General features: G+C 36.8%; 3 protein-coding genes across 3 annotated transcripts; 2 read left to right on the forward strand and 1 right to left on the reverse strand.

The window, feature by feature from the left end:
* The first annotated feature begins 92 nt into the window (after nt 1-92).
* Nucleotides 93-1430, forward strand: LOC108965315. Its single transcript, XM_018927636.1, has 3 exons — nt 93-517; nt 575-588; nt 755-1430. The coding sequence occupies exons 1-3, from the start codon at nt 269-271 to the stop codon at nt 1428-1430; spliced, it is 939 nt and encodes a 312-aa protein (XP_018783181.1). The 5' UTR covers nt 93-268.
* Nucleotides 1431-2958: 1528 nt separating this feature from the next.
* On the reverse strand, nt 2959-7778 carry LOC108965344 (cell division cycle protein 27 homolog). The gene is made up of 5 exons (XM_018927695.1): nt 7272-7778; nt 7103-7212; nt 6946-7021; nt 5669-6874; nt 2959-5599 (listed from the first exon to the last, which is right to left on the reverse strand). The coding sequence occupies exons 2-5, from the start codon at nt 7124-7126 to the stop codon at nt 4113-4115; spliced, it is 2793 nt and encodes a 930-aa protein (XP_018783240.1). The 5' UTR covers nt 7127-7212; nt 7272-7778; the 3' UTR covers nt 2959-4112.
* Nucleotides 7779-8203: 425 nt separating this feature from the next.
* LOC108965347 (protein KIAA0100) lies at nt 8204-18501 on the forward strand. The gene is made up of 17 exons (XM_018927699.1): nt 8204-8291; nt 8350-8476; nt 8537-8770; nt 8931-9092; nt 9147-9284; nt 9348-9635; nt 9708-9851; nt 9919-10204; nt 10456-11639; nt 11707-11850; nt 12654-13099; nt 13175-13655; nt 13716-14748; nt 14808-15250; nt 15965-16681; nt 16773-17693; nt 17757-18501. The coding sequence occupies exons 1-17, from the start codon at nt 8239-8241 to the stop codon at nt 17811-17813; spliced, it is 6858 nt and encodes a 2285-aa protein (XP_018783244.1). The 5' UTR covers nt 8204-8238; the 3' UTR covers nt 17814-18501.
* Nucleotides 18502-18625: the final 124 nt, after the last annotated feature.

Consider the following 18625-nt stretch of genomic DNA (forward strand, 5'->3'; position numbering starts at 1 on the left):
CGATTAGGAATATTTCGATGTTAGTAATTCACAATAGCAAAATAAATAAGTACGAATCTTTCAAATCTATTGTTTTTAGGTTTTGTATATAATCCACCGCCTGTGATTTGAAAAAATTACCTAAGGAGTTAAAGTTTCATATACTCATATATGTCATCAAAAAGTTGGTCGGCGTGTAAACTTTAACTGTAGGGAAAGAAGGGAACAAAACCACTTCCGCAGATGAGTTAAGTTATTAAAATACAATAATAAATATTAAGTACTTTAAATGCGACGATCACAACGACTTATTAAATATAAAGATGTTGCGGATAAACCTAATTGTTTTGATGAAAGTAGCAAATTACTTGCTGATGATCGGAATTTCAAAAAACAAATTCAAATTTTGGGAGCCAAAACGGATAACGGAAGTAACAGTAATGAAAGCTTATCTCAGTTATTTAAACAAATAAGTGAGGATCAAGGCACAGACGTTATCAAAAATACATTGTTAAATACTTCTAAAACCAACGCTGAGGTAAATACAAGTACTAATAACACATCAAAAGAAAATAAATTGAAATCTATAAAGCAGATTCACAACAAACGGTAAGAGCAAAAATAATACATGTGTATTATGTCTTTAATATCTGTATTAAGAATAGCCAGATGCAACATGTGAAGTTCTCTATATATACATATTTATATATCAGGGAAAGTGCATATTAAAAATTGTGAATCTCTAACCAATTTTTCATCTTCAACATAAATTTAGATGTCCAACCGCGCCATCTGCAGCACCAACTACAAGAAGAGGCAGAAAAAGAGGATATAGTGGGTCTAAAAACGTTAGACAACATAAAAAAACTCGCTTCGAAGCTGCTTCAAATGAGGATGAAGTGAAAACACCTATCATATCAATTGACAATTATTTTAACCCCATAAGAAATCCATTGCTACCAGTTGCGGCAAATGCACAGCAGGGGCAGAATAACGATTTTTATTACTACAACAAAAATTCGCTATTACCTCCGGTGTATCCGAATCATTTTGTCAATCAAAACTACACCAACACTTTAATTAATCCACAACAATTGCAGTCTTTTGCAGCGATGGAGTCAAATGTTCAACCAGAAATACACTTTCCTACGCCAGAATTAACACAATCACTTGATTTAGATTCATCCACTTCCACAATATCGCTGCCGGAATCTCTTCGCGAACTGTTCGGATGCGATGACATTCGCGATGTTTTAAAATTGGATAAAGTAGTATTTCGAATGCGTCTATTGCATTTACAAACATTGGCATATGTGTTAAATATAGAATTTAATTATTTGCGTGATTTGGTTGAGAAAATAATGAAGTTGGATACAGAGACTTTACAGAAAGTCATTTATGCTTTTCAACCGGAAGCAAACTTTAAATATACTTCAGAAATCAATAAATAATTAAATCCACAATAATATATAGTGGTTTTATAAATAAATATAAACAAATAACAGCATAAAATAGGTCAAACTGATTAAACGCGTATTAATTGGTTTATCTTTAGTTTAAAAAACTATATTAATACCCTTACCTGATAATATACCCTTATTAAGTTTGCCTCGAAGTGTGTAATACCCAGAAGTAAACGTCGAGGACCTTATAAATCAATGATAAACGTGATAAACTTAATCGATTTACCCATGTCAGTCTGTCCATCTGTGTATACGCGAAAGGACTACCCCTTAGTTTTTATACTCTTGCAACATGTTGCTACATACATAAATGGTTTGTTCACCTAACGGTTGTACATACCACCTAAAAATAATTGAGATAGATATAGAATTATGTACATTCTATATATAAATGACTAGGATGACGAGGAAAGTTGCAATCCGGCTAATTGTCCGTCCGTCTGTGCAAGCTGTAACTTGTGTAAAAGTAGAGATATCTTGATAAAAATTTGTATGAAATTTATTAGCAAAAAAAAATCCTAGTTCGTTGATGGACGTAATCGGACCACTGCCACGCCCATAAAACGTCATTAAATGAAAACCTATAAAGTGCTGTAACTAAGCACTTAATTAAGATATAAAACTCTAATTTGACACAGGGTATCGCAGTAGCAACGTGCGCTGGGGGGCCCTCTATTAAGTTTAATGTAAGTATCTCCTAAAAAACTAAAGCTACAACCACAAAATTTGGCTGATACATCACAGTTTACCTACGTGATGGTATAATAAGGCGTGACATCGACCACTTTTTGGTGAAAGTGGGTGAAATTGAACGCCAATTTTAAATTCATTTAATTCTTAACTTTCCAGTACATAAATCCAAAAGTAATTAATATAACGGGATAAGATTGTATGCCACCTTTTGACCAAAAATGAAATTTGAATCCTTTCCTGACAATAGTAACTTTGTGTATCAAAAATGGGTTGAATCCGGTCAATACTTCCTTGAGTCCGCATATATGTACCTAATATGAAGATTTTCGAACTTCCGGGAGATATCTCAATGAAAATTACAGATCGTGTTATAATTTTAATAAAAAACATTCGGTTGCACCCGAATTCAGCGCCTTCTTTCTTGTTTAAATGTTGATCTGAAATTTTGCAGATTTTTTTTCTTATTCTTAAAAAGCTGTTGATTTGTCGGAACACCGCTGTTGGACTGATATGGCATATATAATACATACATACATGTTATACAAACTGATCAAAACGCAAGTCCCTTTAAGGAAACCGTTTTTATTTGACAAGGTACCTTCACGAAATTTGGCGTAGATTAATATCCAAGGTATCGCAAAGTCTCTGGTCAAATTGTTGAGATCGGGTACAAATTGACAGCTCAAACTCAAGTCCTTGTATACAATACTTTTTATTTGACAAGCTATCTTATTCAAAGCAACGCTACAATCTCCGGTCTAGGTCTACAGTTCGTACCACAAGTTGGAGGCGAAAAGGACCGAAAATAAGAAAAAATTTGCAGTAAGATCTTTTCACACACTGCGTTTAATATATTTATATGTACAAAAGTATTAATGCTGTACTTAAACCCCCACGATTATAACAAAAACAAAAAAAAAAATATATATATATATCGAGGGAAACTTATACCACGAATATATAAAAAATATTTTCCACGTACATCAGTAGGTATTTATTGATTTGCAAATATGCCATATATTATTTCATGAGTTTTTTGTTATTTTTCTAACTGCCCCTCTTCGATTACGATCTTATATTAATTTCATTTCAAACATAGCCAGTCCCAATTTGTCAACGTTTTCAGACAATTAGATCAATTTAATAACTGGTAAGTTATTTAACGTAATTAATTATTAGCATTTATATTCTTAATTTAATTATCCTCGCAGCGGCAACGACTTGATGCTTGCATTTCATAAATAATAGCTGCAGAAAATAAAAAAATCTTGTTTAATCTATAAATTGTAAACTAGAAATATTTACAAATTCTTTTCAAGAATTTACCAACTGTAGTAAACTAATATTGCATATTCTTAAGTATGCCTCTAGACATTAAAAAATAAAATAATTTATTTTTTAGTTTTAATTTGCATTAGCGTACCTAGGAATATATATTTTGAATAATTTTACCTACGACTTTCATTTTAACATTTGCCTTTACTTTAACTCATTGTTTGGGTTTATTTTTGCTAAAAAATTATATGCTATATTGGTGCATCAGATCCCAACCAATTCAAATAGATATTCAAAAAAAAAAAAAAAAAAATGAAATATACAACTTAACTGGAAAGTATGCCAATTTATGATGTATACATATATGTATATAAACAATCATATTCACAATTATTCATGTATTTCTTAATCGGATTTTCCTTGACCTAGCTTACTTTCGATTAGCAAATTTTAAATTTAGGTAAATATTCGTATCAGTATCATTTCATTCCAGGGGACATTTTCGAATTAAATTTTTTGTTTTATTTTTCGTCTTTTTACGTGTTTGTTATTGGGTCGGTCAGTCAATTAACCGAAGTAGCACTCACTTAATATTAAACACAAAAAGCATTAACAAATCAATTGGTTTCACCTTTGTTTTGAATACGCTTCACACTCGTAAGTGCAGAGTGGGGAAGTAAAGCAAACACTCAATCGAGCAATTCAATACGCATCACTGTCATAATTTATGTCTTGTTGTGCTTGCGTTGAGTCATCTGAACGATCGGATGTCGGTTCTGGATCCTGATCTGCGTCTACGCTCTGATCATTCCTGGCGGGACTAAACATCGGTACAACAGCTGAGTCAAAAGCATCTCTCAGCTGGTTATTTGCGCCCTTCGGATCCAGATCGGTGGCCCAGCTGAAGTGCATTAGTGCTGAATCCACATTACCCAGGGTTTTATGAATTTTACCAATTAAATAGAAAACTACCGATTCCTTTGGTACCACCTCTTTCAATTCTTCGAGTTCGCGCAATGCCTCCTGATGCTTGCCCAATGAGAAGTAAATTGAGCCACGATGGAAACGTGCCAATGGATTTTTCGGATCCAACATTGCTGCTGTGTTTAATGTTTGCAGAGCTTGCTCCTTTTTCTGCATAAAATATTGCATTGCACCAATATGCACTAGAATCACTGAATTTTGCGGATTGATTTTTAATGCTTTGATGTAATATAATTCAGCTAACTCGTATTTTTCTTGCTTGGAATATATAGTGCCCATACCAAACCACGCATTATAGTGACGGGGATCGCGGGCAACAGCAGCATGGAAATAGTCAGCAGCCTTATCTAATTCTTCGGTTAAAACGAGTTCATGCCCAAGGAGTGTGTAACTGTAAACAAAATCAGGATCCACCTGCACAGCCCGTTTGAAGAACTTAATTGCCGTCTCGTGCTCTTTATGTAATGAAAAGCAGTTACCAGCTACACACCAAGTGATCGGTGATGTTTTATCTTGATTGATTAAGTCCTGTGCTAAAGCTGATAGATCGACTTCTTTTTGCAAATGCCAAAGCGAGGATGAGTATATCTCCATGAATTCTAAACGATGAGGCTCATTTTCGTGTATGTCTTTAAATACGGAAATCGCAGATTCATATGCGCGTAATTCATAGTGAGCTAAACCAATGAGGGACTGTACCCAGCTGGAGCACAAGTGATGCTTTGGTACTTTGCTTTCAAAATGCTTGATAGCAGCTTTACATTGATAAAGTGTGAGCAGTTTATAACCTTCACCCAAATCTCGCAATAATGACATTAAGCCATCTGCTGACTGTTTCTTTAGTGAGAGCACATGATGCGCCATTGTTTGTGCGTTATTCAAACTATTGTTCAGTAACACTTTGGTGTCTTCAATGGAACGATTGTGACCGGTAGCTGATGTTATTGTCTCAATCTTTTCTTTGTCTTTTCGTGCGTTCTTCTCATTCAACTTGTCCGCATTGATATTAATACTTTTATCTTCGATCAGTTCGTTATTTAGAGAAATTTTAGGCATGCGCGTCTTAGTTTTCCGTGGCGGAGAACGTGGCAGTGCAAACTTGTTGCTAGTAATATTCGGAGATTTGTTGTTTTCTTTTACGGAATAGGCACTATTACTAAACAAGCGAGAACTGCGTCTTACAGCTGCGTTGGGAATAAGTGAACCTGAAAATTACATGATGAAAACTCTCAAATTTACTACATATATTTTAAAATATATTAATGTAGACGTACCTGACGATATACCACCTTGATTATTGGGTGTACGTGGAGTGACATTGCCAGTTTGTGTAAAAACTGCAGGTTTGTTGGTGGTTGTGCCACTTTCTTTTCGATTTATAAGACTACTAACATGACTTTTCATTTTCTTTCCAATTACTTTAGACTCCTGATTTGCTTCCATTAATGTTTGTGGTGAAGGTGTGTTCAGCACACTTATATTCGTTTGTGCATGACCTGTGACGACAAAAGAAGAATCACCACCGCATGGACTATGCATGGGTAAAATACCGAAGCTGGGTGTTGTTGGCGAGATTGCTGAGAGGTATTTGAATTGCCGGCGAAATGGAGTACCGCCTCCAACGTCGAAATTTTGTATTGGATTTAAGCTAGTGTGTTCAGTGCTGTTATTACTGGTGGTATAACCAATTGGTGTATCTTCCAACATCATCATGCCAGAATTTTGTAAACTACTACCAACAGATATATTTGCTGTGTTGACACCGCGAAGCATGGACATTGAATTGTTTAAATTGTTGCTATTATTGTTTGGGGTGATTAGACTCTGGAGGGTAATGATATTTGGCTGTGGTTGCGGTTGCCATTGTTGCTCAACTGGTGTGCAAAGTATGTAATTTGAACTATTATTTGTGTTATTCATTAGGATATCCGAAGAAGGATTATTTATGCCAATGTTACTTAAATACTGAGTACCACTATCGTTAAGCGTTATGTTTTGTCCCGTATTACCACATAAAACCATGGAATTAGAATTTGCGCTGCCTTGACATGTATTGAACACATCGGTATTGGAAATTTGGAACGTAGCAGCTGGATCTACAAATTCGCCCATGTGGCATAGGTCGGCGAATGTTTGCCACATAAACGGATTGAGTTTTAGTGCACGGCGTAGTGCTTCTGCAGCCATTTTACTTCTTTCAGTTTTTACACATATCTGGGCAATCAACTGCAGCACAAAACATGCGATTTCACCAAATTCTTTCGCAATATCTTCCAGATTTTTTATATCACCAAAACCGCCGTTGACAAGCACACACTCGGATTCTGCATATTTCTTTAGTTGGAAAGCACATTTTGCTTGTAAAAACCGACAATACGGCGAACGACGTGCTTTCTCTTTAAGTAACCAATAAGCTTGGTGTATCAGATTTGACCTGTAGTAGCTAGTGGCGAGCAGAAAAATTGTTTCATCTGTCTCCACTGAAAAAAAATGTAAATGTAAATTATATTATTTATAAATTAATTATCGTTTATTTTAGACGATCGCTTACCTTCACAGCAGAGACGTTCCGACAGAAAAACGGCATCTTTGTAATCATAAAAGTTTAGGCAATGCCAAATAGCGGCCTTTGGAACGAACAAATAGTGAATAGTTTATATATGAATTAATATTTACATTATTAATAAAAGTTACAAAATTGGTTTTACCTGCACTGGCTCCTGTATAATCATATTATCTGTTAATTGTCTGTAAATACAACCTTTCGCATTTACTCTTCTACAACCAATTTACACGTATTACTTCAGAAGCACAACACCTAAAATAGAATAATATTTAGACACTTTCATCTTGAACAATTTCTTTACTATATGATACCTTTATACTTGCAGTAGTTTGGAAAAATTGCTACTTTCAAAGTTTTATCATGGAGTTTTGCGAGTTTAGTATTTTAATCCTGTTTTCCACAAAACGTCACACATGATACGAAGAAATGTTATTTCTTACCACAAAAACTAGTTTTAATGTAAAATTATAACATTAATTTGTACATTTTGCCTTATTTTAAAATATCAAGAAAAAAGGGAAACGCTTTTACAAGATCTGTCTTTTTACAATTGGGCAAGAAAATTTTGTTATTTTTTCCCCAACTTCACTTCGGGGGACGCCTGTGACTGACAGACAGTCTTTGGTGCTTATGCATTTGCCATCAACATTTCCAATGTTTTTCTATTATTTACTTCGATATATTTAAACCTCAATAGACCAGAAAATACTTCACTTATTATGTGCTGTAACACTTTTCGAATTTCTATAACAAAATTATTGGTTTTAATTTTATAAAGAAATATTGTAAAACCCTTCGTTTTTTCGTCAACGCAGAGGTCCAATCACATAACATAGAGATGCCACATTATATAAATAGTAGTATAAAAAACTTTAAAACAGAGATGTTTAGGCAGAGATGGTTTGAAGAGTTTTGATAAGAAAACAATTTAATATGCGCTTATTAATTTATTATTATGCAAACATTAATTTTTATTATATTTAAATTTGTTTGAAATTTATAAAATGGTGTTAAAATTGTGTACTATATGACTATATAACATTTTTCGATTTGTTTCTAATTTTCTTTACGTTAAATTACGTTAATTTAATCATTGTAAACAGTTAATGTGAGCACCCTGTATTTAAATGTTTTTTTCTTGACATATACTAGAATAAACAGCTGTTTTAATTTATAAGGTGGGGAAACGTCAACAAAGTTATTTCTCAGACATCACAAAATTCATTTTAATATCAATGGAGAATTAGGAAAAGTGCATAGAAATGATGATTTTAGAAAATGCTGCTTAAATTATTAATATTGGTTTTGTTAGTATTTCTATTGGCATATTGGTAAGTAAGAGATAAATGTCTTTTGCAAGAGACTTGATAATTTTTCCACAATTTTCAGCATTCTACCAAAAGGGATCAGTTGGTATCTAGTTAAAAAGTTTAAGGTAAAAGTACGAATTGGAAGCATTAGTTTACGTTATCTTGCGTTGCGGAATGTAGATGTCAGTAAAAGCGGTTTTATTGTGGTAAACACTAATCAGACTAATATACAGCAATTATGCTAAAAATTGTAAATTATTTTACAGCAAATTGAAGAAATTTGTCTTCGTAGCAGCTTTTTTAACACAGAGGTAACAAAACTGCTATCAATCTATATAAGGGATATACGTATAAACAAAGATATACAAAGCAATGATGTCACAGCAGAATCACTTCGGGATTCTGAGCGTCTACATAGTAAAACTCGGCAGGAGGAGGAAAAAGATGTGCCAGATTTCCGGCGAGCGAAAGTACCACCGAGTATACTAACGTTCGCTCAGGTAAAAATATATAGTCTGTTTATTATTTTTGAATAAAAAAACTTGGCTTATGACTGATTGACTGATTATATTAGTTGTAACACAGAGTTGATCCAAACATGGAACAGAATTGCGTTCATTTTACAAATCATTTATTTATTTTGTATTTTTTTTTTTTTAGTTTATGGCTATGCACATAAACAATATTTCCGTGGTCCTTATGAATAATAATTTCGATCCCGGCTGGTTCATACATGCAACAGCAAGGGAGTTACATCTGGATGGTAGTATTGTGCATAACGCTAAAACTTTACTAGTTAATGCGGCGCTTAACGATGCTCAGGTAAGATCGGTATTTTTACTGATTTTCTGCATATAACTTTTTTCTATTTTTCAGGCGAAAATGTTGAGACATTGTCCTTCACGGCGGCAGTCCTTGGAAAATCTAAATAAGATACAACCTTGTTTGGGTGAGATTAGTTTCGACATTGCCTTGGATGCTACGCTCTTTGCGCACGGTCCTTTATCAGTGGACGTAAGAAAATTGGATTTACAATATAATATTTTTATTTTATAAAAATTTTCTCTTATGATTTAGAAACTCTCTTTGGCAATGAATAATGCACGTTCCACCATACACGGTAGTTTATACGATTTCTTAAGTGAGGCGAAGCAACGTACAAAACCACAACAAAATTTAGAGAGCAGAGTGATAAGTACGGCTAATTCACTTTCGCAGCGTCGAAAGAGTTTCAGTAACGAGTCATATCAGAAGATCTCACCCATTATACCAAAGAATTTTAATTTTGTAATTAAAGCAGCTACATTTTCGGCAGTGAAAGAGAATTCCCAAAATGATTTTAGCGCAAAAATTCAATTGTTCAGTGTAAGTGTGAAATTAATGATTAGTTTTGAGTGCTATATATTATATTTATGTATCTGCTACACACTTGCTTAGATTACTGGGAAATTCAATTCTAAATCACTGAATGAAAATGCGCCGCTTCCAACATTGTTTACCAAAGTGTTGCTAGAGCATTTGGACATTGATACCAAATACGAAAAGTTACTATTTGTTGAACAATTTACTATTGATTCCGTGGTGAGTATAATTTAACTATCACACAATAAAGTTTGTAAACTAAATTGCCTTAACGATTTCTTCTTAGCTGGAAAACGATGTTCTAAATTTATATGTCATGCTTAAAACATTCCAAATAATATATAATCATTGTGAAATCTACGATTGGGTACACAATAACTTTTTATCGCGTCAGCGTATAAGTCAACAGCCATTACAGTTGAATGCAATGAAACGCTCGTTACCCGAACATTTAGGTGCGGACACATTTTATGCTACAGCCAACGACAAAATACTGGATCCGTTGCTTATAACGTCCAAACCGTCCAATAATGGCATACTTGAGGGTATATTAAAGCGCATAGTGGTTAAAGGTATGAATTGGCATACAAAAAAGCGATCAAAATACAGTTGTTGTATGAAAAACTTGTTTTGACAAAATAACTTCCCAAAATTTGCAATAGAAAATTGTTCAAGACAACGCTATAATTTTTGAATAAATGTTACGGTTCGGACTACTATAGCATTTAGCTGCCATACAAATTAACTCTATGGAAACTTGTGATTTGTGAAGAATATTCTCGCAACATAATTTAACGTGTTGCCTTGTTTTCTTTTTATTTAGGCTGTGCCGAGTTCTGGAACGTTTCTGTGCTCATGAAGTTGGACGATGAAAACGCTGCTATGAGCGTTAGTCATACCAGATTCCTATTGGAACAAACCGAAGAGAAGCGTAGCTCCTTATATGGCAATCGACTTTTAAATTTACTCTTGAATCAACGTCATTGGAGCACCGAATTAATGATTGAATCATTATGGTGGTCCTTGGGGAATTCCACAAATGACACCAACAATTTGAAGAAATCACATTCTCCAGGCTCGCCATTCTTTCTCGGACTCAGCTTGGTAAAATTGAGTTCGTACGCAAGTGTCACGAAACTAGAGGTGTCCATACACACGCTACGCACCGAATATAGCATGAGTCTTGCTGAATTTATAGTGAAGTCTGTCAATTGTATAAAACAGTATGGTGGTCTCAATTCCAACGAAAGTGGCATTGGCAAGCGTGTGTCACGTGTTCCAAACACCGGCACAAATTCCATTTCTGGTGGTTTACTAATATCAGCACGCATTAAGGATATCACAGCATATTTTATTAATCATCATCAGGCTTGTCTGCTCCTAAGCTTCTCAGATATATCGCTATCGCGCAAGCAACAGGTGTCCAGCTTCAAATTTGAGGACTTTCAAATGGCCATTATGCGTTCCATGAATGCGTCATCGCTATGCCTCAACGACTTCACCGACATATTCGCTAGTTGTAAAACAATACGCATTGAGCATGAAAAAAGCGAAAATAAAGTGTCAGTCTACATTCCAAGTAATACGGAAGCCATGTGGAACGCGAATTTGCACATGCACATACTGACTTTGGCACGTGACATGAGCGATTTGCGCATCGAGCTGGCTTTGCCGCAACACACGGCGGAAATAAAGCCAACGCATACTAAGATAAAGTGGATCATCGAACTGTCCGCTGAATTGAGCACGGTATTCGAGATTAAACTCTCCGAACGGCATACGATGCAATGGTTTGTGGAGAACTTATTCTTCAGTCACAAAGAAGCGAATTTCATTTCTGCGGAGAATCTTTTCATCAAAATCGATGACCAGCACATATTCACATTGAAGGAAATCGACGTGCAATCGCTACCACGCTTGGATATGCTCACGCAGGAGCGCGTGAATTGCGAAGGCTTTGTGCTGCCCACAAACAAAGTGTGGGTAACAACAATTGGCGCCTTCAAGGTATGGTTGCGGTTAAAAAATGCTAATTTGAGAGTGAAAGTTTAACAATATTTATTTTTATTTGCAGGCCATCTTTCCCTACGATCACGATTTTTATGATGCGGTGCAGAATGAGTTCGTGTCGCATTTTAAGTGGCTGAAATTGGTGCATAACTATAAGAAGAAGCCGTTTACAGCTAGCTCACCGCTCCCAAGCGATATGGTCATACAGGTAAATTTAAAATTTTATATACATATTATTTTAGATATTTAGTTTAAACAATCACTTGTTTTTACTTGTCAAAAGATCCTATAAAGTATATAGTATATATAGTTCATCACGTTTGAGATATCGATCTGAAATTGTGCACATGTCCTTTTCTCTCCAAGCACCGACTCATTTGTCGGAATGGCCGATATCGGGCCGATATAGTAAATAACTGCATTCAAACTGACTGCTGAAAATCCAATTCTTATATAATGAATACATTTATTTCACAAGTTATCTTTACGAAATTTAGCACATACTATTTTCTAATGCAATGCTACAATCTCCGAATATATTGTTCGGATCGGACTACTATAGCTTATAGCTGTCATATAAACTGTTCGTTCAAAATAAAGTTCTTGTATGGAAAAGTTGTTTATTTGACATGATATCTTTGTGCAATTTGGCATGGTTTATTGTCCAAGGCAGGGTTGCAATCTCCTAATGTATTGCTCGTATCGCACCACTATGGCTAATGGCTGCCATACAAAGTTAACAATCAAAAGCAAGATGGAAATGTTTTTATACCCTTTTATGCTGTAATAAATGCGTCTGTGGAGGGTATTATATCTTCAATGCAGCACAAGTTAGCGGGTTTTGTTTCTTTAATTTTTTTTCCTAATTATTTTATATTTTCCAATTTTTTTATATATTTAATTTTTTGTATATATGATTTTATTTTATATATGTATATAAATTAATTATAAATTATATGTATGCATATATAAATTAATTATTATATAATTAATTAATTTTTATTTTTTAAGATCAAAGAATTTCTGCTCGAAATCAGCGACGATCCGTTTGAGGTGAAATTGCGTGACAATTATGTGCTGCTTGTGGATGAATATCTAGAGGGCCTCAAACGCAAGGCTATATTCGATAGGAAAATTGCCGAGCGTTGTCTGGTGCCGGCGAGCACAATAGAGAGCCTCTATGCGAGTTTAGTGCAAAAAAATTCCGAAATTTATATACAACGCTCGAAGAAAATAAGAGAGAGTGGACCGGTGCGCACGCGCTTGTTGGCGTGGATCATGACGGATGTGGAAATAATGGCAATGGCCGATCCATCGCTACATGGTGCCGAGAATGTGACGCGTATAATGCGCGACATTGACTGTGAAAGCCCTTGGCCGGAGGAGGGCTTGGAATTCACCACACTATGGTGCCGCAGCGTGAATATCAGTTGCACAGAGTGGAAATTCATGCTGCGGTGAGTAAACATTTTACTGATTTAATTATTTCTAGTAGATATATTTGATGATAATTTTGAAATTTTTTTCTGCAGTGATTTTCCACAGCCCATGTTCTATGTTAAATCGATGCGTCTCTTTGGTAATTTATGCGGCGCTGAACAAGCTGCGTCCAAACGCGCTAAGCGTGATGTTTTCATAGAAGTTGGCGAGCCCTTCGGCACCGATGTTATACAGCGCAGCATGCCGTCGCAAAAGTTCTATCACGACTTTGATTGTGAACTGGAGTTTTGCAGCTATGCTTTTGGTCCCTGCTGGGAGCCGGTGATGGCGCAGTGTAATCTCAGTTTCGAGAAAATTTCAGCACCCTCAAAAGATCCAAGTCCGCCCTTGCCTTTCTGGGATAAAATGCGCTTGCTGTTTCATGGGCGTCTAACAATGATTGTTAAGCAATTCACAGTTTTGTTGCATGCTTCATTGGATCCCTACAATACAACCGAGGAAATGGAGCTGACATGGAATAATGCCGGCATTGTGTGGACAAATGCAAAGATCATGTTCAAAGGTGAACTAAATGTGAGTATTAAGAGTTTTTACCTGTAAGGAATTTTTTGCAATTTTGACATGCATTCATAGATAACGGTACGCACAGCTTCACGTTATGACGATTGCCGACTGCTGCATTTTCCCAATCTTAAACTTACATTTAAATTAAATTGGGTTTGCTTGGCCAATCCAAATGATCATCACGCAGTTATGCCGTGTGCGCCCGACAAGTTGCCCGAGTATTCCAGCAATCAAGTGCACGACTCCTTTCGCGCCTTTCGTTCGCTTAACCTAAATATTTGGATTTCATTTGAAACGAAACCGAAGCATGGTGAGGAGGTGGAAATCGACATTCCAAGCTTGGTTCTCTACGGCAGCACTTTGCGTTGGTTCGAGAGCCTCAAGCTTATACTGTCCGGTGTTACGCGTCCAACACGCCGCGGTCCGGTGTTCAACAATGTACGTCCACGAAAGAAGCAACTCAGTCGCCATTATAAAAAGGCAAATTTACAAATGAGCTTACATCACTTTCAAGTGCTCTATTGGATGTCACATGCGCTGCATAAGGGTTTCCAATTGAACGGCGGTCGCGTGTCCTTTAGTTCCGAATACTGTTTATCGCTCTGTCCCATCGATGATGGGCTGATTCATAGGCCGCGTGCTGACTGGTCGACCGTGTATATGAATTGCGAATTGAATGACGCTGAAATATGGTTGAAGAGCATACTTACCGAAAAACTCGATAGTAGTGCGGAGAATTTGGCCAGTGTCGGTGATGCCTTCAAAATAGTGCGTTTTTACTTTTTGAGTGTGGCCAAAGTTTCGTACGGACGTGAGGCGCTCATACAAACCGGCAGCAGTCAAGAGGAGGAGTCGAAGACCAAGAATACCACGCCCACACATAAATTGGTCGTTTACGACTTGAAAGGCGCGTGGACGAAAAACAATCGTGATGTGGCGTTCGCACTCTTCGATTCGTTCATGAAATCACAGAAGCTGAAGAATAACTTATCCACAGAGGCCGTGAAGAGCTATCGCAAGGAGACTAACTCCAATGTTATAAAGAATAAGCGTAGCGATAGCACAATCACACTCACAAATAATACCACAGAGGTGCTACCGAGTAAGTCCTGCACTTATCCAAGTTATAAATATATACTAACAATCTTTCGAAACGTATAGTTGCCAATGCCAATAGCGCCATCAAGAAGGTGCAACCCGCCAGTCATGCAACGGCAATGCTGCAGCAGCTAATAGCTGAGGCCGATCACAAATTCAACGTTTACAGCGACGATCAAAGCACGCAATCGCGTGAATTGCAGCTACAAGGTTTACAGGCGTGTTCGGCGCAAGATGTGATACATGAGAATTGGTCCATATCATTGGTAAATTCCCAAGTGTTGCTCAAGGGTTGTGAGACATCCGGTTATGTAATTATTAGCGCGGCTAAAGCGGAGATTCTACAACGTGTACACCGTCCCGTTTGGCGTGATAGATCGCTGGTTTCCAAGACGACGTGGAAGGGTTTGCTTGAATGCATGCAATACTATGCCACAGTGAGCGCTGGTGAAGATGACTCGCTCATTGAAAAGGAGATCATGTGGTTGACGGTGGATAATATTCAGGTAATAATATTTGAATTGATTTGAGGGTGCTCTAATTTCGGGTGTGTTCAATGGGATAGATATATATGGTATGGATATTTGAAGTTCAATTCTAATCTTAAAAATCAATCAATTTTGAACAAAAAAGCTAAGTCCATAACCTTTTTTAACATGTTTACATTTTATGAGGCTCCTTTGTTTACATTATTTGACGTTAATTACCTTTTTTTTAATTTAGCCAAGTGCGCAACCTTCGGTTACACTAGCCAAGTCAACAACCTTTGTTTAGTTTTGGGGTCTCGGACACTTTTGTTTAAATTGTATGGGGTCAATAGTATCTCTGTTTACATATTAATATCTCAATGACATTTTGTTTATATTTAGCCAAGTCCACAATCTTTGTTCACGGTTTTTGTTAAAATATTTCCGATGTCAAGGATACCTTTGGTTACATTTGAAGAGATTCACAACCTGTGTTTACTTTTAGTCAAGGCAACAATCAATATATAATGAGGTCTGTGACCCTATTGTTTACATTTTAAGAGGTCAATAGTCTCTTTGTTTACGTTTTGATATCTCAACGACCATTTTGTTTATATTTAGTCAAGTCCACAACCTTTGTTCACAGTTAGCTAATACAACGACCTTTGTTAACATTGTGGGGTTATGATCCTTTTGTTTTCATTTAGCCAGAACAACCACGTTTGCTTATACTAAAAATATATTCTTTTTCAGGATAAAGACGACACTGTGATCAATGATTTGCCAGACATTCCGCATCTAGTCGGTAGTGGACGCAGTGTGGGCGGTGTTGTTTCGGAAACTGTGGGTGCCTTATCGATTGAGAATCCAGGTGAAACACAGCCTGTGCAGCTGCAACGCATTGTGTCGCGTTGTAAATGTGAATTCTTCTATGTCAGCTATGGCGATACGATAGATCCAAATTCCATCACCGAAGTACCWCCACCACCATCCGAGGAAACGCTATCACCGTGGGAGAAACAAGATGATCCCGTGGATGCCTTCACCTTAATGCATCACGATCTCGATGTCTGCACGAATTCCTTACAATATGCTATGATTCTAGATATTGTGAACAATCTATTGCTGTACGTAGAACCGCAACGCAAACAGGCTTTGGAGAAGTTGGCGCGCATGCGTTTCCAATTACAGCTACACTCCACGGAGGATCAAAAGCGACCGATACAACAAAAACAAACCATGATACGCAGTTTATTGATGAAGATCCGTGGGCTGGAGAAGGACATACATCTCATCGGCAAGGATCGTGCCGAAGAGGGCGACACGCTGGAGCTGAGACACGAATTCGAACGTGTGCAATTGCAAATACGCGAAAGTAAAGAGGAATTGAATACGCTCAGCGAGGAGCTCGACATGATGTTGTTGTGCTATAAGGAAACACAACTATCGCAGCTGAGCAAAATATCGAATGTGAGTGGGTGTTATAAACTAATGTTTTCATTTCATTTAATAAAATTTAAATGCAAATCAAAATTTTTATTTTTCGCTTTTCAAACACCAGGTGCTCTCCGACAAATCGCTAACCATCGTGCGTGCAAATGAGATCTGCTTTAAGCGCGCCCAATGGCGTCTCACAGAAACCGACGGCCAAATCGGCATATCCGATCTGGTGCTAAGTGGCTTCTTGTATACGAAAAAGTCGAAAAGTGACGATTCTGTCGAACATTTACTTGAACTGGGCAATATACGCATGAGCAATCTGATACCGCGTGAGATATATCGCGAAGTCTTAATGCCGACAGAAATCCAAAAGGATATGCCCATCGACACGCATAAACGTGTTTTGCGCGTCTTTTGTCGTGAGAAACCGCCGGTGGGTGGGATTTCTGTGAAGGAGCATTTCGAGATCAATGTGGCGCCCATCACTATTGCTATAACGAAAAAATTCTACAGCACAATGTTGAAGTTCTGCTTCCCCGATCGCGACGCTTCCGAAACGGAGACTGTAGATGATATTGAAGAGAATTCCTCCAGTTCCAGCTCATCATCGGCTGTGCAAACGAAAACAACTAAGAAACCATCGAAAACAAAGAAGGGTTCGAAAGACTCTGAATTCTATGTAAAAATCGAAAAAGACGATGTGGAAAAGATGAAAGAGCGCGCTGAGAAGAATAAATTGTTTATCTATATAAAAATTCCCGAAGTGCCTGTGCGTGTCAGTTACAAGGGCAACAAAGAGAAGAATCTTGAGGACATAACGGATTTCTCGCTGGTCATACCAACACTTGAATACCACAATGTCACTTGGACATGGCTAGACTTGCTATTAGCTATGAAATCAGTGAGTCGTCGTGTGATATTATCACAGGCAATAAAGCAGAAGTTGCAAATACATCGCCGACAACCGGGTACATCGACTGGCGAACGTTCGTCGCCGCAGGAGGAGGACAAAGCAAAAATGCTGTTTGGTAATCGCTTACTGGTGAGTACAATATTTTGTTGTAGCAGTGAGTTGATGTAAGTTGAAACACATTTATTTTTGTAGAATGAAAATCGCAGCCAAAGAAGAGGAGTTTTCAAATTCACCTCGAGTAACAAGTGATACGCCGTGATAACTATGAGATTTAAGTGCTGAAATTATACACATACATACATTATACTCTGCAAAGGAACATACAATATAAATACATACATACCAACTGATCAAATTTGACACGGACAAATGGGACAGCCATTTAAAACGCACTCAAGAGGAATAGTTAAAAAAAAAATGTCCTAGACTGTAGCCGTTGTACACCTTTTCCATTTTCGAGTAAATTTTGAGCTCCATATGTCAATTAGTGTTTGTCGAATTTATCACCAACATAAGTATTTGAGTGGCACAAAGTATTCAATAAATGTCGTGAAATCAGCTAAAACTTGCCTCATGCGCGTCTCGTCCATCCACCGCCGTTAATCACAGAACAACAAAAACGAAAAGGTTAAAGAAACAGAGTTTGAAAATAGTCGTATTGGCATCAGTGAGATAGCAGAGGATCTGAAAATATCGTATGAAGTCTAGACTCTAGACTAGTACCAAGAGACCCGAATTTTTTGAAAACGGCGAGGAGTGGTATCCGCTAACGAAATGCTTGATCAAATAGCAAAAGACCGTAGTTTCAGCAAACGCATTAGTACTGGTAATGAGACGTGGGTTTATGAATCTGACGCCGAAAATGTCCAATAATCTATCGAATGGCGCGCCAGAAAATAGTACAAACGGAAAAAGAAAGAAAATTCTGAAAATGAAAATGTTGAAGGACATTCCAGTCGAAGCTTACAACAAGTGCTTGTACATCTGCTTGTGTATCTGAAAATGTTTTTTATTTTAATTTTTTTTTAATTTTTTACTTTTTTTCTCTATTTAAAATTTTT

The sequence above is a fragment of the Bactrocera latifrons genome, unplaced genomic scaffold, assembly GCF_001853355.1.
Source record: "Bactrocera latifrons isolate USDA-ARS-PBARC rearing strain unplaced genomic scaffold, ASM185335v1 scaffold_139, whole genome shotgun sequence".
In the NCBI taxonomy this organism is placed as follows: Eukaryota; Metazoa; Arthropoda; class Insecta; order Diptera; family Tephritidae; genus Bactrocera; species Bactrocera latifrons.

Excerpts from the sequence above, each read along its gene's own strand:
- LOC108965315 (XM_018927636.1), top strand. The coding sequence starts at position 269 with ATGCGACGATCACAACGACTTATTAAATATAAAGATGTTGCGGATAAA.
- LOC108965344 (XM_018927695.1), bottom strand. The coding sequence starts at position 7,126 with ATGATTATACAGGAGCCAGTGCAG. Across the intron at positions 7,022-7,102 it reads TTATACAGGAGCCAGTGCAG|GCCGCTATTTGGCATTGCCT; the intron begins GTAAAACCAATT and ends TTCGTTCCAAAG. Across the intron at positions 6,875-6,945 it reads GGAACGTCTCTGCTGTGAAG|TGGAGACAGATGAAACAATT; the intron begins GTAAGCGATCGT and ends ATTTTTTTTCAG.